This window comes from Lissotriton helveticus, chromosome 5_2, assembly GCF_964261635.1.
Source record: "Lissotriton helveticus chromosome 5_2, aLisHel1.1, whole genome shotgun sequence".
NCBI lineage: Eukaryota > Metazoa > Chordata > Amphibia > Caudata > Salamandridae > Lissotriton > Lissotriton helveticus.
Window position 1 is genome coordinate 15712324 of NC_136066.1, and position 23921 is coordinate 15736244.

The window sequence follows — 23921 nt, forward strand, 5'->3', positions numbered from 1 at the left end:
GATCCTCCACCAGCCGTGGCGATTCCACCATCAGTCAAGTCAAGTCAAGTCAATGAATTTATATAGCGCGCTACATACCCAGAGGGTCTCAAGGCGCTTGAGGAAGGGTGGGGAATTACTTGTCGAATATCCAGGTTTTAAGTTGCTTTCTGAATGCTAGGTGGTTCTGAGTGAGGCGAAGGTGAGTGGGAAGTGAGTTCCAGGTTTTAGCCGCCAGGTAGGAGAAGGATCTTCCTCCCATGGTGGTTTTGTTGATGCAGGGTACAGCAGCAAGGGCTTGATTGGAAGAGCGTAGCTGGCGGGGGGGGGTGTAGAAGGAAAGTCGTGTGTTGAGGCATTCGGGTCCAAGTTCGTAAAGAGCTTTGTGTGCGTGGGTTAGGAGGCGGAATGTTATCCTCTTCTTGACGGGGAGCCAGTGGAGGTCTTTCAGGTGACCAGAGATGTGGTCTTTACGCAGGATGTCTAGTATGAGTCTGGCTGATTCGTTCTGGATGCGTTGGAGTTTTTTCTGAAGTTTTGCGGTGGTGCCGGCGTATAGGGTGTTTCCGTAGTCCAGGCGGCTTGTAACCAGTGCGTGGGTGATCGTTTTTCTAGTTTCGGTGGGGATCCAGCGAAATGTTTTTTTGAGCATGCGAAGAATGTTGAAGCAAGATGATGAAACGGCGTTGACTTGTCTGGTCATTGAGAGTGAGGAGTCCAGGATGACGCCCAGGTTCCGTGCGTGGTCCGTCGGGATGGGTGCTTTTCCAAGGGCCTCTGGCCACCAAGAGTCGTCCCAGGCGGAGGGGGAAGTACCTAAGATAAGGACTTCTGTTTTGTCTGAATTCAGTTTCAGACGGCTGTGCTTCATCCAATCAGCAGCTAGTCATCGCGGTGCAGAACGAGTGAGTGCGTAGTGTGCCACGTCCACCACCATCAGCTGGTGAAGCCCGAGGTATCAATGTCAACCCAATGGGAGGACAGCAAACTGGCAGTGAGTGGAACCTGATAGAAAAGAGCAGCCATGTCCTGTGCACGTGCAGGATCAACCATGGAGCAGGCGTCCCACACCTGAAGGACACCCTCAGCCTCCAGCCTCAGAGCAAGAAGAACATGTTTTAGGTGTTACATTTCTCCTTGTGGAAAAATGAATTTAAAACCCAGAGATATCGAATGAAGTGCAGCTCGCTGTCCTTCGTGAGATCATGGGAGTAACAGGAGTAACATCGCGTCCCCGTTTTGGAGCAGGACCCCGACTCACAGGAGAATGCGACTCTTTGTCCGGCTGGGAGTAAAAGATGAGGGGAAAGGAAGGACATGACCCCTTTCTATGATCTGTTGGACTCGCCAGTCCATGGGATGGCCTGCTAGGCCCTTAAATGGTGTGACAATCCTCCACCCCCCACAGGAAACAGGAAGCAGCCTAACTGGTGGTGCGAGGGAGGAAGAACGCTGCTGAGCCTGTCGGGTCAGGTGGCCACCTCAGCATCTGTCCTGCGGCAGGAACGGGTTGGGTGTTGGACTGGGTGGGAGGTTTGACGAGAGGCGAGACCCTTTGCATAGCCATGAAACAAGCAATTTTGCCTACGTAATTGGCGGTCAGGGGAAACAAACCCTAGGAGAAAGACTCGGCTCATTCCTGTATAAACGACTTGAGGACCAAGTCCACCTTTTTGCAGACGAAGCGAAGTGCATTAAATGCATTAAAAGGCATGTCCATTAAGTTCATCGGAACATTGCAATCGGAGCCAGGCGTGGCATCTGATGACCACGGATGAACCCGTTGACCTTGCCACAGAGTCTAGAATATTCAGGCCCGCCCTATGGCTCGCTCTTATTACACCCTGACTCTCCTCATTCACTAGACCAGTGGTTGGGCTCTTGTATTACACCTGACTCTCCTCATTCACTACGCCAATGGTTGGGCTCTTGTATTACACCTGACTCTCCTCATTCCATAGACCAGTGGTTGGCTCTTGTATTACACCTGACTCTCCTCATTCCATAGACCAGTGGTTGGGCTCTTGTATTACACCGGACTCACCTCATTCACTGGGCAATAGTTGGGCTCTTGTATTACACCTGACTCTCCTCATTCACTAGGCCAATGGTTGGGCTCTTGTATTACACCTGACACTCCTCATTCACTAGGCCAATGGTTGGCTCTTATATTACACCTGACTCTCCTCATTCACTAGGCCAATGGTTGGGCTCTTGTATTACACCTGACTCTCCTCATTCACTACGCCAATGGTTGGGCTCTTGTATTACACCGGACTCACCTCATTCACTGGGCAATGGTTGGCTCTTGTATTACATATTGACTCTCCTCATTCACCAGGCCAATGGTTGGGCTCTTGTATTACACCTGACTCTCCTCATTCACTGGGCAATGGTTGAGCTCTTGCATTACACCCTGACCTGCTTCTATGACGACGCCTACGGCTGCCTCCTGTATTCCATAATCAGATGCTCTGGGGCTGGCAATGACCCTCCCCTCCTGGGCGCCCTCTTGATCTCGCTCTGTTCCATTGGCTGAGACCCTCTCCTGCCTCATGATCCAAGAAAAATAACACGGGTTTCAGATTCACAAACCCAAGGTGGATAGACCACATTAATGACCCCATAAAAGAGACCGCTCCAAGACTCAGCTCATCAGTGGACCGAAGGCGTCCATCATCGGCTGTCTCTCCTCACTGCTTGGACCCCATCTGTCAGGGCTTCAGGCGACCCTTGGAGGAACGCGGGAGCGAGAAGCAGGCTTGCTCTCCCCGCTAGACTTAGGGCCCGATGTAGGTGGCTAAATACCGGTCGGTAACGGTGGAATTCGGTAAATTCCACCGTTACCGACCGGTATTTAGCCATTCCCAATGTAGGTAAGGAATCGGTAAATATGATTCCTTCATACCGATTCCTTATTGCCCTTGCATTTAAGGAATCGTTAATACCGATTCCTTAAATGCAATGTAGGAAGCATATAAAAGAGTGCTTTTGGGCCTTAAGAAATTGGTAATTACCACCAACTTCCAGTTGGAGGTAAATACCGAATTCCTTTGAAAAAGCACTTTCTTGCTTTTTTAGAAGTGCCATGTGGCACACATCCATGCCCTTAGGGCATGTAGGTGCGCCACATGTGCACATATGCACATTTCAGGTGTGCAACAGGGTGTCCTTTGGACATCCTGGCACACTTGAAATACCTCCCGGTATTACCGATTCAGTAATACCGAATCGGTAATACTGATTGTCTTCACATTCATTCCTATGGACCTCCAAGCCTATAGGAATGAATAGGTAGGTATTCCTTGTTACCGATTCTCAATTACCAATTCGGTAGTAAGGAATATTAAGGATTTGGTATTTTTTACCGAATCTTTACCTACTTAGGAAATACTGATTTCTTAATATCGAAGCAGTAAAATTCGGTATTAAGAAATCGGTATTTCACAATTACCTACATCGGGCCCTAAGTCTTTCAATCCATCCAATCTCACTACCCTACTCTCTCCCTTCTCTGATCTTTCTCTCCACATTCCTCTCTTTCTCTTGAAGAAAGTCTCCGGGAAAGAGACAGAAGCACTGGGCCTTGTGTGGCTTAAAAACTCGCCTAAAATGGCTCCAGCCCGCTAGGGAAATGCCCAGTGGCAAAAAGGCCAGCCCGGCTCTGGTGCAAGCGGCTCTTTTCAAAGATAAGGTGAGGGTCTCTTGGCGTGTGGCAACGTCCTGGGGCCTGGGATTAGGGCAGAAGGCCCAACGACAGCCAATCGTCAGCATTCTGCACAAGACAACGTACCTGCTCCCCAATCTTTCCGGGTCTGCCTTCAACTCCCAGTTCACCCTGGAGGAGAGAAACAGAGAGAACATGAGGTCCACAATCCTGTCCTTCAGAGTTCCCAAAGTGCCCCACTTGCCTCATTCTTTCTGCTTCCTCTACACATGCTCATGTCTCCACTGCGCTTACACATCACACCCTCAGGAGACACCAACGCGCTCCCTGTTGTTGCCTCATACTCATTGCTTCCTCCACCCGTTCCACCTTGCCTCACATACTACATTCCCTAGAGACCCCACATCGCCTCATTCCCACTGATTTCTCTACCCATGCCACATCTTCCACTTCACCTCACACGGTACAGAGCTAGAATATCGATGTATAAATATCGATATACATAAATATCGAGTTAAAAATATCGTGGGTCATAAATATCGATGGAAAAAATATCATGGCATGCCAGGTAAGTAATATCGATTACAAAAATATCGAAGTGTTAAATATCGTTTACAAAAATATAGTTGTTAAACTATCGATTTATTATTAATGTTATGTATTTTAATATTTTGTATGAGAATTGTTTGTATTTTTATTATATGTGTTAACATTTTATTAGTTAATATATTTCTTTTAAATACAATTTTGCGTTTTTAGGTACGTTGCGAGTTGTGGGTTTATGGTGGAATAGGTTAGGAAGTAGTTTAATTATATAGATTGCATTTATTATTTATAGTAGTTAATTAATTATTTTAATTTGAATTTGGCGTTTTTAGTTCCGTAGCGGGTTGTGGGTTTATATGGGAATAGGGTGGGAAGTAATGTAATTATATGAAATTTATTGAATAATTTATATTTATTCATAATTGTATAATTGTGATGTTATTGAGTTAAATGTGTACATTAATTAATTAATATTTGTATGCTAATTAGTTGTTAATTAATTATTAATAAATTATGGTAATTGTTTAATACATTTTAGGTGTGTGTTGTGGTGTTTATAGGTGTAAATGGTGAGAAGGGTGGGAAGTGATTTATTTTTATTGATTAATTATTAGTTGTTAATTAATTTTGATTAATTATTAGTAATTATTAATTGTAATTGTGTAATTAATTTTAGGTGTGTGTTGTGGATGTTATAGTGTTGAACAATGTGTCATTAATGAATGTTTATTATCTTTTTAAATAATAATATATTTAAATTTCAATATTATTTATGTTAATAATGGAAATTACATTTATTAAACATGTTGATTTTTTTGGATTGGTGTGGTATCCAGCTCTTTCCCTACTGTTGCACTCCCTGGAGTGGGAATAGTAATTTTTACCCCTCCGCTATCCAACGCTTTCCCCACTGTTGCACTCACTGGAGTGGGAATAGTAATTTTTACCCCTCCGCTATCCAACACTTTCCCCACTGTTGCACTCACTGGAGTGGGAATAGTAATTTTTACCCCTCCGCTATCCAACACTTTCCCCACTGTTGCACTCACTGGAGTGGGAATAGTAATTTTTACCCCTCCGCTATCCAACACTTTCCCCACTGTTGCACTCACTGGAGTGGGAATAGTAATTTGTACCCCTCCGCTATCCAACACTTTCCCCACTGTTGCACTCACTGGAGTGGGAATAGTAATTTGTACCCCTCCGCTATCCAACACTTTCCCCACTGTTGCACTCACTGGAGTGGGAATAGTAATTTTTACCCCTCCGCTATCCAACACTTTCCCCACTGTTGCACTCACTGGAGTGGGAATAGTCATTTTTACACCTCCACTATCCAATATTTTCCCTGCTATTGTGATTATTGTGCTGCAAATTGTATTTTTTATTTCTTTTATAATCGTTTAATGTGTTAATTATAGGATGTTTTATTTTATTTTAAATTATTGATATATGTATATAATTTATTTTTATATAATTTCAAAAGTTTATAAATAGGGCTCCCGGTTTTCCGTTTTTACGGATTTTTACATATAAATACAGACGGAAAACAAGTTTTCCTTTATCTGTATTTATATATAAAAATGGGAAAATACTAGTAAATTTTGCTGTGCTGCCGTCTGGTGTCTCCCCCTCCTTAGAGGGTTAAGAGGTGTCAGCCCGGGCACACACAGAGCTGCCAGCCGCACCCGAGTACTTCACAGGTCTCTGAAAGACCATTTACATGTTAATGAGGCTTTGTTGAACAAATGCTATCTGATAATGACACCGAGTACAGGCGCCACGTGAGGTTTCAACTGCATGTGATTGATGCACGCTCCCTGGTTTGGGGAACAATGCCAGTTGGCTTTAACCTCACCATAGCCACATTACCTGCGCAGGGGAAAGCACTAAAATAAGACAAGATGCACTGAAGACAGAGAAGATGCACTACAGAAACCGAAAGATGCACTAAAGAAAGAAACTTCCAGCCCCCCTTCCCAATCAAGATCATAGATAATAAAACCGAATGAGGCCGCCAGCACCATCCGAAAAAAAGCCACATTGCAGCTATTGAGAACTTAGGCAAAAGGGACAGCCAGGGGGTAACCCAGGCCCCTGCAGCCCCAGCGGTGCAGGTGGAGGGAGGGGCCCCCGAACAGCCTTCGCTCTGACCGATGTTAGAGGGAACAACCTGCTGTCCATGGACACAGAAGAGCCTAAAGTCCTAAAGAAATCAGAACTTAAGGACCGTCTCGACAACAATTCTCATAACAGCAAGGAACTCTTCAACATCGTCAAAGAATTCACCAACCCTCCCGCAGCATCCAACGACATCACTAACTCCCAAGACCTCTGCGATGCGCTATCCTCCTTCTTCTACAACAAAATTGCCGACATCCACAACAGCTTCAAGAACACTCCCAATGACCAACTCACCCCACCCACTTCAGATCCCACCCCTCCAACTAACTACCTCAACTCCTGGAACCCAATCAGCATCGAAGACACCATTCGCCTCATGAACTCAATCCACTCTGGCTCACCTTCTGACCCCTACCCCCACTTCATCTTCAACAAAGCTGACTCCATCATCGCTCCCCAACTCCGCGATGTCATCAACTGCTCCTTCAACTCCGCCACCTTTCCAGAAATATGGAAACACGCCGAACTCAGCGCCCTTCTAAAAAAAACAACAGCAGACCCCTCAGATCTGAAAAACTACCGACCCATTTCCCTCCTCCCTTTCCCGGCCAAAGTCCTCGAGAAAGCCGTCAATAGCCAACTAGCAGCCTTCCTTGAATCCAACAACTCCCTGGATCCCTCACAGAACGGCTTTCGAGCCAAACACAGCACCGAAACCGCCCTCATTGCGGCGACCGACGACATCCGGGCACTCCTGGACAACGGTGAAACAGTGGCCCTCATTCTACTCGACCTCTCCGCCGCCTTCGACACTGTCTGTCACAACACCCTCATACAACGCCTCAACAACATCGGCATACAAGGAAAAGCCTTGGACTGGATCATCTCATTCCTAGCCGGGAGAACACAGAGAGTCCGACTCCCCCCATTCTACTCAGAGCCCACCGAAGTCATCTGCGGCGTACCTCAAGGCTCCTCACTCAGTCCCACCCTCTTCAACGTCTACATGAGTCCCCTCGCCTCCATCGCACGTCAACACAACCTCAACATCATCTCCTACGCCGACGACACCCAGCTAATCCTTTCCCTCACCAAAGACCCCAACACCGCCAAAAACAACCTTCACGAAGGTATGAAAGAAGTAGCCGAATGGATGAAACAGAGCCGCTTAAAACTCAACTCAGACAAGATGGAGGTGCTCATCCTAGGATCCTCCCCCTCAGCTTGGGACGACTCCTGGTGGCCTTCCGCTTTGGGATCTGCGCCCACACCCACAGACCATGCACGTAACCTTGGCTTCATTCTAGACTCCTCCCTCTCAATGTCCAGACAAGTCAACGCCGTATCGTCCTCCTGCTTCAATGTCCTTCGCATTCTCAAAAAGATCTTCCGCTGGATCCCCCTCGAAACAAGAAAGACTGTCACCCATGCACTGGTCACGAGTCGACTGGACTATGGCAACACACTCTACGCCGGAATTACAACAAAATTGCAGAAAAAACTCCAGCGCATCCAAAACGCATCAGCGAGACTCATATTAGACATCCCGCGCCAAGAGCACATCACCGGTCACTTAAAAAACCTCCACTGGCTTCCCGTCAACAAAAGAATTACTTTCCGCCTTCTTACCCACGCACACAAGGCCCTTTATAATCTAGGACCCGAATGCCTCAACACCCGACTGTCCTTCTACTATCCCACCCGCCAACTAAGATCATCCAATCAAGCCCTCGCCGCAGTCCCGCGCATCCGAAAAACCACCATGGGTGGCAGATCCTTCTCCTTCCTGGCTGCCAAGACCTGGAACTCACTCCCCACCCACCTCCGCCTTACTCAGAATCACATCTCCTTCAGAAAAGAACTAAAAACATGGCTATTCGATAAAAAGTAAACCCCTCCCTCCAGCGCCTTGAGACCCTCTGGGTGAGTAGTGCGCTTTATAAATACATGAACTTGAACTATAGCACAATTGGCAGAGTTGCGTGCTCTTGTTCTTAAGTTTGCTGATCCTAATGTAGATAAATTAAATGTAAATGTAAGTGGAGAAGTGTGGCTCAATGGTTAGAGCAGGCAGACCTTGATGCAGAGCTCTGGTCAGGAACCAGGGTTCGATTCCTGCCTCGGCGGGTCTCCGGCTCATTAATTTCCCTGACTGGATATTCTTGCCTTAGTGCCTGTTCTGGTCATGGGTTCTGGGCAATAGCTTGCTTAGTCTCCACAACGGCCCCAAAAGCGCTGGGATGCCTGGCTGCACCTGGGGGGTGCCCAGGAGTGGACATTTCCCAGGAAAGCCAGGAAGGGTTCCTAAGCGGTATACGGACAGCGCCGGGACACCTCCGGTGGAGGTAGCTGTGCGCTTTACAAATTCCGACATTTACATTTACATTTACATTTAACTGCTCCTCCGCAGGACTTCCCTTCAAAGTATTCTTATCATTTATCTCCTGAACAAGCTCCTTATGCTAAAACTCCAAATGTTGGGGATCGGCTGATTCCCAACATGGACCACAGACCTGCTTTGATCATTGCTGCACACGAAAGCATGGCTTCTACGCATGCCGGAGTGTCTGCAGCAGTTTCTATTCTCCAGCAACGTTACTGGTGGCCTGCTTTATATAAACAGATCCATAATTAAGCCATCTACGGTCTCGCGCCCACCACAAACACAGCTGTGTATATCCAATCAGCCCTTTGGCTGTGTGTATCTTGATCACTGCGGTCCATTCTCCTCTGATACTGCATATAAATATATCTTGGCTGCAGTTGATTTGTGCACTAGATTCAATATGCAAAATGCAATAGAAGCCCAGGTTAACACCAGAACCTGGGATTCTATGGGAATTCACAAGGGCATATTATCAAGCCCATTATTCCGCTTTAGCGGCAGTTTCCTGCCGATAAAAGCTGCGATAATGTATCGCCCTTTCTTGATAATATGTCCCTTATTTCCTTTCCCTTTGGATTTCTACTGAGGTCTGATCACACCTTCTTTTTTATGCTCCCAAATTAGAGACCCTTGATAGGTGACTGTACTTGACCCATGTTTAGAAGAGAGAAAGGAAGTTACTTTATGGAACACCTGTTCTCAGTTATCTGTTATTGTATAATTGTAAATTCTGTGGGCCTCATTTATGAGAAAAGACGCATCGCTGCATGAAAGCAGCGATGCGTCACTTCTCAGTGCGCACTCCTTGCAACATTCCTGATGCGTCATATTTAATGTTTGACACATCATGTCGCAAGGAGTTACAGATACGTCAGTATTTCTGACGTATCTGTAAGCGCATAAGTGACGCATTGCTGGAGTGTGCGACAAAAGTGATGTAACTCCAGCAATGCGTCCTTTCACATGGGGCTTGCCTGCGTCAGTCTTACGCCTGCTGTGAGGCAGGCGCAAGATTTTGACGCAACGGTGTCCTAAAAGTGACGCAGTGAAATCTCAAAGATTTCACTGCGTCACTTCTATGACCCTTTCTTGCGTCAATACGCCCCCCTTGCATACATTATACCTGGCGCAGGTATAATGTGGCGCAGGGGTTTACAAAGTGACGCATCTACCTAGATGCGTCACTTTGTAAATATGGCGCAATAAGGCATTACGACACTGGTGCGTCACAAAAACTGACGCACCGGCGGCGTAAAAGTGACGCAAGGCCTCATAAATGAGGCCCTGTATCTCAGTGTGATGCATCTCAACTAACTGAGATATTTCACTTTGACTATTGTACTAATGTACTTTTTGAATTTGTATTTGCCTTGCATATTTACTGGGTTAATTAAAAATCTAAATAAAACCGTTTAGTCATATTCAGCAATTCCTGGTCCTCATTGTGGAGTGACAGTTCAAGTCAAGTTAAAATTGCATTGTTGATGTTTTCTCCTTTTCAATGATTCACGTCCGCTATCAAAGATTCATACGACCAACGGGGAAAAATCTTTGCCGACTTGATGAAGATTAGATTGTAAGGCCCACGAGGCTCCATCACCTTCAAATCCCTTCTCTTTCTGTCTGATGGTAACATGTAGGTGGATGTGCACTAAGGTCTTGAAAGGAAACTCATTAACCTCCTCAAAGATACGTATAAAGGACCTCAATTAGCCATACACTCCCGGCCCTCTGCTGCTGCTACACGACTCTGCGGTCTGGACGCACAAACTGAATCAAATCTCAGACTCAACTGTCCTGTAGTTAAAGTAGTCAAGACGCGCTTCTTTCATCTGAAATTCTTAAAGAAAATATTCCACTTCTTAGAGAAAGAGCTCAGGACCCTGAGATGACTGCAGTAGGTCAGTCTCACTGGGGTTGTGGGAAGGCCTCACTCTTAAATGCTCCCTAGAGGTTGATTCCTCTGTATCAATTCAGACAAAATGCTGCTGCTCGCCAGCTTTGTGATCTTGTGGAAAAGTAAATTTTGCCATGTTCTGTGTCCCTACGTGTCATCCATCATATGTTATGTGTGCATGATTAAATATGCATATGCATTCCCTATGTTCGATTAATGACGCAATTACAGTTGTGTCCACCTCTAGTATGCCAGTTTCCAGTTCTCGTGAATACTACGAATATCAGGCCTATGTAAAGCTACGTTGCCACGTTTCTCAGTGTGCACGTTATTCTATTGAAAAGTCCCCGTTTCTAGGCCTCAAAAGGGCCCGGACACCAGATTCAGCTCCTGTCTCCTGAAGCCTCGCTGAGGAGCGATACAGCCCCCACCTGTATCCTCGACCCTTCACTTACTTCCTGCCTCGCAGTGCCCGGCTCACCCTGGCTCTGCCTCTGAGTCTGCCAAGAATATGTTATGATTCCAGTTATCAGTTCAGTCCTCCTTCTCTGCATTCCTAAAGCTACTGAATCGCATCGATAGTTTCCGTCATTGTCTAGCCTTCACGTCTCCACGTTAGAGAAATACTGCATTTAATGGTCATTTAATATTCTTCATCACGCATTACATGTAGAATAATGCATGGTCCAGTCTTAGAATCAAGTTAGCCTTTCCCCTCCTGACTTCTAGTTTATATCAACATGTTCTCTAAACATCAGATACTAGATGCTGTTTAGGTACATGTCGCCCTGACTCTCCAGACTTCAGTCTCTGCTCCTAGCACAGAGTTCATAGCCCCCAGCTTCTCCTAGTAACACGTCATTGCTAGTTTGCGCGCACCATCAGGTTAGAGGTCCCGGCTCCTCAGGTAGCCCCCTCCATGGTTTCCGCCCCATTCATGACATATTCTGTTACGTTTGCATCACATGTCTATGTATACGCCCTGTTACACCTCTTTTCACCCTTATCTTTCGCGACTGCTACGCGTCACGCCTTTTGCTCCACCCACTGCTACGCCTATTGCAATGTAATGCTATGTGTTTGCGTTATGTATATATGCTCATGCACTGTTATTAAAAAGTTATTTCCCCTTGTCCCGATCCTGACCCCGGCAGCGCTGCTGGGCCTTGCCATCCTATTCCTGTATTTGCTGTATTAAACCTGCAAAACTCCTACTACCTCGAATCTTGACTCTTATTTATTGAGCTATCTGTTATTCATTTATTCATTCAAAAATAGGGTATTATTTATTTATTTACCACATAATGGCGCCCGAATAGGGACTTGCCCTTTCCCCACGCGTCGGTGAAGCCACGCCGACCCCCTGACCCTCTGCAGTCGTGACGGAACTCTTCTGCGCACCGGCAGATATTTCTGCTTCAAGTATCCCTCAGGCCCACGGAGGAGACGGAGGAGGCGGTCCAGCATCCAGACGAGACGGTGGAGGAACGCGGCGAGTCCCGACCAGAGCCCAAGCCGAGAGTCCAAGGTCCGAGGTATCCGGAGGCCCACCTGTAACAGAAGTCCGAAGTTCGTCCGTCCGGCGTCCAAGCAGTCCCGTCCAGTCTGAGGCCTTCCGTTCTTGCTGCCCGGTGAGTACCGTTACTGGGGTAGTATCTAGACAGGGTCAATTTAATTGACTCTGGTCCGTGGGTTGGTGGTACACAGACCCACAAACGAAGTGTCCACTTCGGTGGATGCGGGTCCTGACGTGTCTCTTTATGAGACCGGTAAGTTTCGTACTGTTTCAGCAGTGCACCTAGTTTCTGTTCCAGTCAGTTCTGTTCTCGAGGAAATTCATGTATTCTGTGTTCCGTATTCCAGGTAGTATTCTGTTCGAACTGTTATTTTTAAATGTTCTTCATGTATTTTAATGTCGTGGTATGAATGGGGAATAAGTATTGTGTTCATTGTGTATTGTATTGTGTCTAGATTACAGTCCAGTCATGCCCTTGTTTTCTAAGTTACGTCAGTTAAAAACTAGAAAGGGTCTGCTGGAAGCAGCAGTTCCAGTTCCGCCTAGGGACAGTCCAGGTCATTTTATGTATCAGAAGCATGGCATAAGCGCCATTTTGTATCTAGACTTATGGGTGGATTATACCAAACAGTTAGAAGAAAAGTATAGATGGCCCGTATCGGGTACATGGGATGCTGAGTGCATCATGCGAGTAGAAGAGGCATTATGGAAAAAGAAAGCCAGACAGTCACAGAAAGATGCCATCGAGTTATGGCGCAAAGAAGCTCATAAAAGAACTGAAAAAGAAATCAGAAAGTCAGAATTAAGTAGAGAATCCTTAGAACGAGCACAAGAAAAAGAACTAATCGAGATAGGTGAACAAGTCAAAGCCGAACAGTCAGACAGACAGAGGCATGCCCTTATTAGGGGTATGTATCCTCTCCTTGCCGAGGGCTTGCCAAAAGCGACCCCAGAGGCATCCAGTAATTTCCCGCCACCATTAGTTCCGACCAAGCTACGTCACAAACAGACCGCAGCTGATATTTTTATTTCGTCCTATTTGGACGACACAGTCCCAGAATATGCAAATCCTGTTCGCGCTCCGCCAGTCCCTGTAAATCAGGCACTTCCCGCTCCTCCAGACACCGGAGTACCTGTTACGGTACCCCCGGTCCAGCCCGCCATACAAGTCCAGCCTACATTTCCATTTCCCACTCTGCCAGGACGAAGAGCCTCAGTAGACGACTCTAGTTTAGGGGCCGCAGGGGGAGGTACTCCTCAAACCCCGCCGCCACACAAGCGTTTAACGACAGCCGAATTACATATGCAAGCATCACAGCGTACGCCCAGACATCAGACTGTAGCAGAAATAAGAAAATCCCTTGCCGAATGCGGCTATGATCCAGTCCCAGGTGAGGATAATATGGTTTTATATTCATTCCGCGTAAGAAAGGTGACCGAGTATCTAGTCACCTTACCGAATATGAAAGAAGATCTAGACAGAATATATCGTTTCATCCGTACAGGGGATGATCCAGAAAGCATTGGCGAGGCCATGTCTCAAAGGAAAGCTGAGACCCAGCTCATGATATTAAAGTTTCTGATCAATTGTCTAATAAGAGAACAAGATTACCCGTCTAAAGATCCGGCTGAAATGAAAACCCTGACAAGGTGGAGTGATAATATAGCCGAGGGTAAGCACAAGACCGTCGGTGCTATGGAGAGTATGTACAAGAAAATCCGTAAAGAAATAATAAAGTTACACGAACAGCGTAAAGCAGCACAAGTAAGCGAGAAAGAAAGTAACTCTGATCCTGAAGAGTTAGACGACGAGAATCCCGACAGAATAGCGTATGTAGGAAAATCTAGATTTCCAGATCGCCATTTACGCCTAGAACACAAGTCTATTTTTCATCATCCAGCACCAGAACAAGGTTCTCTAGAACAAGTGTTTCAAGCTACCGATCAAATTCTGAAATCACGAATCGGTTACAGTGAGTTGAGTACCATGCATGAACAAGAACTAGCCCGATCAGCAGTCCGATGGATTACTGATTCTACCACTTTTCCAGACGAAATAGTGGCACAAATGTTTCTGAAAATGCCCCCAGCCGAACAACGACTGGCGGGTATGTATATGATTCAGCACCTCATTACATTGTATGAGGGTCAGCACTCTGATCCAGGTCCGTTACATGATATCCTGAACGAGTTACTCCAGTATAGATGGAAAGGTTTAGGTACCGACTTAATTAGTGTCATTCTAGAACAGCGTCACAAATATAGAACGTTTCTGAACCCGCATTTTGTTCATGTCTCACCCCCAGAAAGTAAACCATTTTACATAGAGAGACAGAATCCGTTACGAGAAGTCCACCCAGTTAGAGGAACGGGTGGCGAACTAGAACGAGTGTTTGTTTACACTCCGATTACAAAGATGGAACTCCTAGAGATGAAGAAATTAATTCCCTGTCATGATAAAGATCCAGCAGGGTTCCATAGAGAATTAAAAGACATGCTCCGTATGGGAGAATACACGTATCCAGATATAATTAAAATGTTAAAGGTTCTGCTGCCCGCAGGGGTGTATGAAAAGCTCAAGGAAAAAGAATGGGAGGTGGGAGAGAAAAAGATCGATTGGGCAGTTCTAGAAGCTGAAGACAAGGCACGAGTACCAGGTACCGGTCTTGGAGCGAAATGTAAAGAATTACCAGAATTATTAATACAAGTTTTACCTAGATTATTGACAACTAGAAAAGAAGACTGGGATGCAATCTCAGCCTGTAAACAGAAACAAGACGAAGATATTAGTGATTTTTATTCCAGATTTGAGAAATGTTTTAGCATCAACAGTGGCCTCAAGACAAGTAGTGAGTCATACCCTCACCTTTTTGTTACTAAATTAGTCGAGAATTCAAGTCCACAAATTAAAAATCGAGTTTTGAAAGTCGAAAGTACCTGGCAAGCTAATACCCCGTCCCAGATGTTGCAGATGCTCCAATACCACCAGAATAGGATCAGGGAAGAACAAGAACACGAGAGAAAACGTATGAAAGACACAAAAATGAAAGTACTAGTTGCACAATCTGTTCCTCAAGACAGTCAGAAGAGGGGTCCGAATCAAGCCAGTCATCCTGCAGCTCCCGTTAAAGGGAACTGCAATTATTGTAAACAGCCAGGTCATTTTATAAACGAGTGTGCAGTTCTGAAACACAACATAGCTACTGGTAAGACTAAAGAAAGACCACGTCCGCCTAGACAAGAACAAGTTTCACAGACTCCTCAGCCACAGAATGCAACACAGACAGTTACCGCACCGCAGCCTATTGCTGCAACACAGCACGTTACACAGCAGATGTACCAGTATGCACAGTCTGAGTATCCAGAGTACCAGCAGTATTCATGAAACAGCCTAGAGAGGGAGGTAGGCTTGCCTCTCATCGAGATACCTGTAGATCAAGAAGGTCCCTATGTTCACAGTCAAGTATTAGGGAAAGACAGAAAGTTTTTGATTGATACAGGGGCAAGTAGGACCACAATTAGTCACGCCGAAGTTCCAGGGGCTCCGCTCTCAGGCTCAAGAAATGTTTCCCTTGGATTTTCAGGAAAACCCATTGTAAATGAAATATCAAAGCCAGTTACTCTAGAAGTAGGTCCATTGTCCCGCACTACTGATCTGTTACTTACTAAGTCATGTCCAGAAAACCTATTAGGCATTAAAACACTGAAAGAGTTAGGTGCAGTTATATGCTGTTCCCCAGAGGGAATACGATTGTTCCTACGTGACTTTAAGGGTCACTATGTATTACGAGATTTTGATCCCAGATTGTTTAATGTTCCGCAGCATCTATGGGCGCAAGGTCCAACTGATGTTGGTTATATGCAAATCACACCCTATCGTGTGACTCTCAAGCCAGGTGTGGTGTTACCACGAATCAGACAGTACAGATTGCCACCTGAGGCTGTAGCAGCCTTATCCAAAATTATTGACGAGCTCATGGCTCAAGGAGTGGTTGTAGAAACTGACTCCAATGTATGCAATTCCCCGATCATTCCAGTCATGAAACGTACTGATCCAAATGCACCCCCAGTATATCGATTAGTGATTGACCTACGAGAACTTAATAAATGTATTATTCCTCAGTACCCAGTCGTTCCAGATATCTCTTCCCTATTGACAGCCATTGACTCCGAAGCCACGTTCTTTACTGTAATCGACCTCAAGAACGCGTTTTTCAGTGTCCCTATTCATCCAGACAGCCAGTTCCTTTTCGGATTTTGTTTGAATGGAAGGAGCTATATGTTCACACGCGCTCCTCAAGGTTTCACAGAAAGCCCTAGCATTTACAGTCAAGCACTTAAAAGACAACTAGACAACATTCACATGCCAACTGACACTGCCCTGCTCCAGTATGTCGATGATCTCCTGATCACAGCCCGTTCTGAACGTGCTTGCGAGCAAGCATCCCTTACAGTCTTGTATTTCCTAGCCGAGATGGGGCACAAGGTGTCCCCTTCTAAGCTTCAATTCTGTGTCCAGCAAGTGGTCTACTTAGGACACTTACTGTCCAAGAGGGGTAGGCAGTTGACACCAGACCGTATCCAGTTAATAGCGAGTCTTCCTCAGCCCAAGACCCAGAAGGAGGTACGTGCTTTTATCGGCCTTACTTCTTACTGCAGACAATGGATTCCTCAGTATGCATTTCTAGCCAAGCCACTGATACAGTTAACGACACAGGAGGCAGCCGTATCGACTGTCCTCCCTTGGACATCTGAACATACACTTAGTTTCAATGAGTTAAAGAAAGCCCTATGCCAAGCTCCAGTTCTAGCGACACCGAACTACAGTAAGCCTTTTACACTTTTCGTCACTGAACGCGAAGGTACAGCATTATCTGTTCTCACACAAGATCAAGCAGGACAATACAAGCCCTGTGCTTATTTTTCGAGCACATTAGATCCTGTAGCCCAGGCTCTGCCTGCGTGCCTCAAGTCAGTTGCAGCCACAGCCCTAGCTATCAGACAAAGTGATTCCATAGTCTTAGGACATTCCTTGACAGTACAAGTTCCACATTCCGTGGAAGTTCTTTTAAACCGAACACAAACTCAGCACTTGACAATTGCACGTTTAACAGGTTATGAATTGACACTGTTCCAGCCACACATAGAAATCAGACGCTGCAACATCCTGAACCCTGCTACACTGTTACCATCAGTTACTCCGAATTCTGCCACACATGACTGCGTGGAAGTAGTTAACATTACGACAAAGCCAAGACAGGATCTGACAGATGTTCCGTTACCAGACCCCGACCTGACACTTTATGTGGATGGTTCATGTATGAGAACAAGTACAGGAGAACTAGTCGCCGCGTATGCAGTGACTACTGACACTGAAGTTATTGAAACACACCGTATTGACACCCTGTCCGCTCAAGCAGCAGAGCTAGTTGCTCTGACACAAGCCTGCATACACGCCAAGAACTTGAAAGTTAATGTTTACACAGATTCACGCTACGCATTTGGAGTTGTACACGACTTCGGAGTGCTCTGGCAGGAGAGAGGTTTCATGACTTCTCATGGAACCAAGATTCAGCATGGTCTCCTTATTCAAGCTCTGTTAGATGCCATACATTTACCGACATCTATCGCTATCATGAAGTGCAAAGCACATACGAAAGTTACTGACACCATTTCTCAAGGTAACGATCTAGCAGATCGCACAGCCAAGCTTACAGCACAGACTCTAGACATTCCAGTTAACATGACACACACTCCAGATCCGATTACATGTATGACAGTTAAAGACCCTACACAAGATGTCATAGACATACAGTTACATGCTACTCCCGAAGAAATCAAGAAATGGTCCGAACAAGGAGGGGTCCAGACAGATCAAGGATGGTTAACGAAGGGTAGAGCCACATGGTTTCTCCCCGACTCTATGGTTCAAGTCATTATTAATACCGCACATAGTCCAGCACATTTAGGAGAAAAAGCTATGTTAGACAGTATCCAGAAAATCTGGTTCAACAAGCATTTACGAGCTGCAGCCAAACAGAAAGTCCGTACCTGTATGATATGTTGCCAGTTTAATCCAGGTAAAAGTGTCCCGGTGGAACAAGGTGGATTCCAGCCCCCTGACCACCCTTTTGAAGTCCTCCAGATGGATTATATTCAGATGGAACGATGTCGAGGTTTCAAGTATGTCCTTGTAGTTGTATGCGCTTTGTCCAGGTGGACAGAAGCATATCCAGTCCCAGATTACACAGCCGCGACCACTGCCAAGCAGTTGGTTCGTGAGTTCTTCCCCCGTTATGGACTCCCTAGAGTCGTATATTCTGACAACGGCCAGCCATTCTCATCTGAGTTAATGAAGCATGTTTCCCTTTTGTTGGGGTACCAGTGGAAGTTTCATTGTGTACGCCATCCTGAAGCAGCCGGTCTCGTAGAGAGACATAACCAGACTCTGAAAATCCGTATTGCAAAAGTATGTAAAGAGAAAGGTGTGGACTGGCTAGTAGCTCTGCCAGTCGCTTTATTTTATATGCGCATGGTCGCACATTCCAGATCAGGTCTGTCCCCGTATGAGGTCGTTTTCGGCCGCCCCCCTAACATGTGGGGTACTCCTAGACCCCGAAGTATTACCGATGTTTCAAGTAATATGCTGACAGATTACCTAGCTTCCTTGATGTCTGCCCTCAACTCTTGTCGTTCACAGGTTGCCGCCGCATTTCCAGACAATACCGAGGTGGCACCGCATGAAATCGTTCCAGGATCCATGGTCTTGGTCCGCAATTTTGACCGCTCAAGTCCGCTGGAGCCACGCTGGAAGGAGCCCCGACAGGTCCTCCTCGCCACCCGTACAGCCGTGAAGTTGGAGGGTCGCAAAGGCTGGGTGCACCTTTCACATATAAAGAAGTTTTATGGACTGAAACCCGTCTCAAAGAACATTTCCCAGGATTTGAAGGATTGCCAAAATATTGTTCTCAAGGACTGTCCCGCAAAAGACATTGCTACAAACCCTCCCCTGTTAGAGAAAACTCCGCAACAGGAGTATAAGTTGAAACTCCGGTCTAGTAAAATAAGTCAGCCAGTTGATTGTCTAAGTCCTCCCCTAGGTGAAACGGTTAGACTGTTTCTGACATGTATAAAATAGACCCCCATAGTGAGAGAGTTAGTCAAAACTCAATTCGATGTATCGTTTTTCTATGTTTCATATTGTTTCTCAGCATTATGATTTCCTGCACCAGTTATGCATTTTTCTTGTATTTCCCAGTTCTTCATGTAAATAAGTCTGCTAATGCTACAGTAGAGCACACGTTTAGTGATCTGCCTCCTCATGAACTCTCTTACCGCCTCGCTATGAAAAATAATTCTTTCATCCGCATGTTACATTACTCACATCAGACCAGCAATGCCACTAATTGTTGGGTGTGTGGTCGACTCCCCCCTTTCCAGATACCGAAGGGAGTTCTGCCACTTTTTCCTTATCCATTTTCACATAATGGTTCGTGTGGAGCATGGTCCACGTTAACGTCATCCTCAACAGATATGTCTTTTCTTAACAGTACATGTTTTCCAGACAAGCAAGGTCTCCCCCACAGAACCGGGTTAGATCTAGAAAATGAAGTGTATAATTTAGGTAACTATTCTTCGAATTTCATGGTCCTGAATGTTCAGTCTGATACTACTCCAGACTTACCTGCTATTTCAGTACTACCAGTTAAAGGCGAATTATGTGTCCGAAATAATGGTTCCGTACATGTAGGACATAGTGATTGTACTACTATTGTCAAGTATAGTGACAGTGGGAAATCCATTTTCAAAGCTTCACGTCATTCTTATTTTATTTGTGGTCAAACTGCATATGTTCGTCTGCCCCTCGATTGGGAGGGAACCTGTTACATTGCCTTCCTACTGCCACCAGTTTTCCTAGCCCCACCTGATTATCATAGAAACACACATCTAGTACACATTAGACATAGAAGGGAGTCCCCAATTGTCGATTATACTGAAACTGCTCTAGAACAGTATACAGATTTCAACAGAGGTTTCGTTTTCTTTATAGGACCTATCCAGAATAGTAAGCTAATCCGTAGGTTAACCAGAACCCTCGAAGCTGTAGTAAATGAGACTGCCTCTGCTCTAGGTAACTTAACTGAAGAGCAATCTACTATGAGATTTGTCGTTTTACAGAATCGTCTCGTCCTTGACGTCATACTGGCCGATAGGGGCGGGGCCTGTAGAGTCATCGGATCTAGTTGCTGCATTTTCATTCCAAATAACGCGCCGTCTGTTTATTCAGCTATAACCAGACTCCATAAAATTGCCCATCTGTTACACCAAGATCCAGGCACCTGGACATGGTCCGGTTGGTTCTGGAATATAATTTCCGCCTGGGGATGGAAAGTCTTGTCCTTTCTAGGTATTGCAGTAGCGATCATATTCAGCTGCTGCCTCTGTATACAATGTGGCCCTGCGATTTGCGGCATCTGTGCTACCTCTTGTATTCCTAGTCCCAAGCCCCGTTCTAAATCCCGTTCCAGGATAATTCGAGACGAGCAAATGATACTGTATGAAATGATAGATGGTATCATGAATATTGATGTTTCCTGATGGAAACGTAGTGACAAGGAGGGAATGTGGAAAAGTAAATTTTGCCATGTTCTGTGTCCCTACGTGTCATCCATCATATGTTATGTGTGCATGATTAAATATGCATATGCATTCCCTATGTTCGATTAATGACGCAATTACAGTTGTGTCCACCTCTAGTATGCCAGTTTGCAGTTCTCGTGAATACTACGAATATCAGGCCTATGTAAAGCTACGTTGCCACGTTTCTCAGTGTGCACGTTATTCTATTGAAAAGTCCCCGTTTCAAGGCCTCAAAAGGGCCCGGACACCAGATTCAGCTCCTGTCTCCTGAAGCCTCGCTGAGGAGCGATACAGCCCCCACCTGTATCCTCGAACCTTCACTTACTTCCTGCCTCGCAGTGCCCGGCTCACCCTGGCTCTGCCTCTGAGTCTGCCAAGAATATGTTATGATTCCAGTTATCAGTTCAGTCCTCCTTCTCTGCATTCCTAAAGCTACTGAATCGCATCGATAGTTTCCGTCATTGTCTAGCCTTCACGTCTCCACGTTAGAGAAATACTGCATTTAATGGTCATTTATTATTCTTCATCACGCACTACATGTAGAATAATGCATGGTCCAGTCTTAGAATCAAGTTAGCCTTTCCCCTCCTGACTTCTAGTTTATATCAACATGTTCTCTAAACATCAGATACTAGATGCTGTTTAGGTACATGTCGCCCTGACTCTCCAGACTTCAGTCTCTGCTCCTAGCACAGAGTTCATAGCCCCCAGCTTCTCCTAGTAACACGTCATTGCTAGTTTGCGCGCACCATCAGGTTAGAGGTCCCGGCTCCTCAGGTAGCCCCCTCCATGGTTTCCGCCCCATTCATGACATATTCTGTTACGTTTGCATCACATGTCTATGTATACGCCCTGTTACACCTCTTTTCACCCTTATCTTTCGCGACTGCTACGCGTCACGCCTTTTGCTCCACCCACTGCTACGCCTATTGCAATGTAATGCTATGTGTTTGCGTTATGTATATATGCTCATGCACTGTTATTAAAAAGTTATTTCCCCTTGTCCCGATCCTGACCCCGGCAGCGCTGCTGGGCCTTGCCATCCTATTCCTGTATTTGCTGTATTAAACCTGCAAAACTCCTACTACCTCGAATCTTGACTCTTATTTATTGAGCTATCTGTTATTCATTTATTCATTCAAAAATAGGGTATTATTTATTTATTTACCACAATCTCAAGGAAAGGACTCCATCCCCCCTGACCCCGGGACTTTGCTCTGGTTACCAGTACTCAAGCAGATTCTCTTAAAGTTCTGACAGTTGCATTGAAATCAGTTTACATCAATAAAACAGTATTTCTTGAAGAACAAATTCCTTGGTACAGGCCAATCTGGCAGCTTTGTTCTGAAAGCAAATACTTGCTATTCGTGCCCAGAAATAGAAAAAGTACTTTTAGAGGCAATTCCTTTTCTGCCACCGCAGAAAACCTTTGGAACCTTCGCCTTTGTACCTGAAGGAGTCGGCGGTCGCCTCCTTTCTTCAGGAACCTCTGGAAACATTTCTGTTCAGTGCTTCATTTTGTTCTCACCCTTTGATTGGCAGCTCTGTTCTTTTACCTAAATTCATCTCTTTGACAGCACCACAACGGTCCAGTGGCTGTTTGCTAAATAGATCCCATTCATCCAGAGGCGCGGGCTCTCAGGTGCTGTCGCGTGGCTAGTGATGGCCTGTCCGTCGCTGGGCGACAGCGCACACTCCCTGCTGGACCAATCCGCACACATCCTGTGGTTGCAGCACCAATAGGAAACGCTGTCCCTTTGACGCGTATTGCCGGTGACCACGCGCATTCAGCATGTGTGTTTATTTACAGTAATGCTGGCTGCTGTATGTGGCGCATTATCAGCGCGGTGGGCGACGGAGGCGCTGCCCAACAGGTTAAGACACTGAGGCTCTGCGTGAAGGTACAATTGTGTCCTGCCAGTAGTAAGTAGGGATACCACTCATCAAAAAATGCTGGTCGCGAAAGTGACATGTCTGGTCTTAAACTTCTGGTCTCAATTTTGACAGTTTAAGACCAGGACTGTTTGAGGCCAGGTCAAACCCTGGCCTTAAACAGTCTGGTCTTAAACAGTCCTGGTCTTAAATTTAGCAGCTAGGGCAGCCAAAATGGACATGCCCGGGAGTGCCTGGCAGCAAAAATGGTCATGTCCGGGAGTGCTCAGGCCTGGTCTTAAACAGTCCTGGCCTTAAACTGTTGGCCTCAAACAAGTGACAGGTGGCCGAGTGTTGACAAGGGTAGGCAGGTGTCCCGGAAGGGGGCGTATGAGTCACAGGGGGCAGGTTGTTTTTTTTTGGAGGCAGAGGCGTGGCAAAGCAGCCCTATGGCCATGTGTCCCTGTTGTGGTGTAGAGGTACACGCCTCTTTTAGGGGTGGTGATTTCTTTGAATACATATAAGCCTTTGTCAGGAGCCCGGTGTAGCAAGCAGCCGCTGGACAACGTGAAGGGTCACCATGGCAGAAAGGAAGAGCTACAAACCATTTGAGAGAAAACATTGGTTTGGTGGCTCACAGATCCCCGTCAGTAGCTTTTACAGAACCAGACCTGCGGTAATGGAACAGAATACTCAACCAGGAGAACCTTCTGGCAGGGGGTTTGTTAACCCCTTCGACGCTCATGACGAGCTGGGCTCGTCATGAGGTAGCCTCCTCGCACGCTCATGACGAGCCCAGCTCGTCATGTAAAGTGCGCTTTTGAAAAAGTCAGCGCAGGAGCAGAATATCGACCGCACGCATGCGGTTAAGCAATGGCCGAGCCGGGTGCCCCCGATTAAGCGTGACAGCAGCTCTAGCGAGTGTTCGAGTGACGGTTTGGCGTCTGAGCAAAGCATGCTCTTGGAGTAGCGCTTTGCTGAACGTACCTTGAACTTACAAATTTAGCGCTCTGTTTTGCAAGCAGCGTTTCGGGGACTGAAATAATTTAATTCCACACTCTGCAAAGCAGCGTTTTGGTGCCTCATTTAATCTGACCCTACATTAACATTGCGCTTTGTTGCCTAGCAGCGCTTTGGTGCCTGAAGTTATTTGGCATATCCATAACTGCAGTAATTGTTATAGCGCCTCGCTGCCAGCATTGTTTGCCATAGCGCTAGTTACTAAGTGCGTCCCATTTCCCTTTTGGCTCGCTGCCATTTTGTTGTTGTGTATCCCAGCCCGTCCCCCCACCAC

At 46.0% G+C, this 23921-nt stretch overlaps 1 protein-coding gene across 1 annotated transcript in view; it reads right to left on the reverse strand.

The window, feature by feature from the left end:
- The window catches only part of COL27A1 (collagen type XXVII alpha 1 chain), a 1232768-nt gene that overhangs the window by 429378 nt on the left and 779469 nt on the right, over positions 1-23921 (reverse strand). The window contains exon 24 of the mRNA XM_078646681.1: positions 3773-3817. Coding sequence (XP_078502807.1) covers positions 3773-3817 — 45 coding nt within the window. The remainder of the gene's footprint in view (positions 1-3772; positions 3818-23921) is intronic.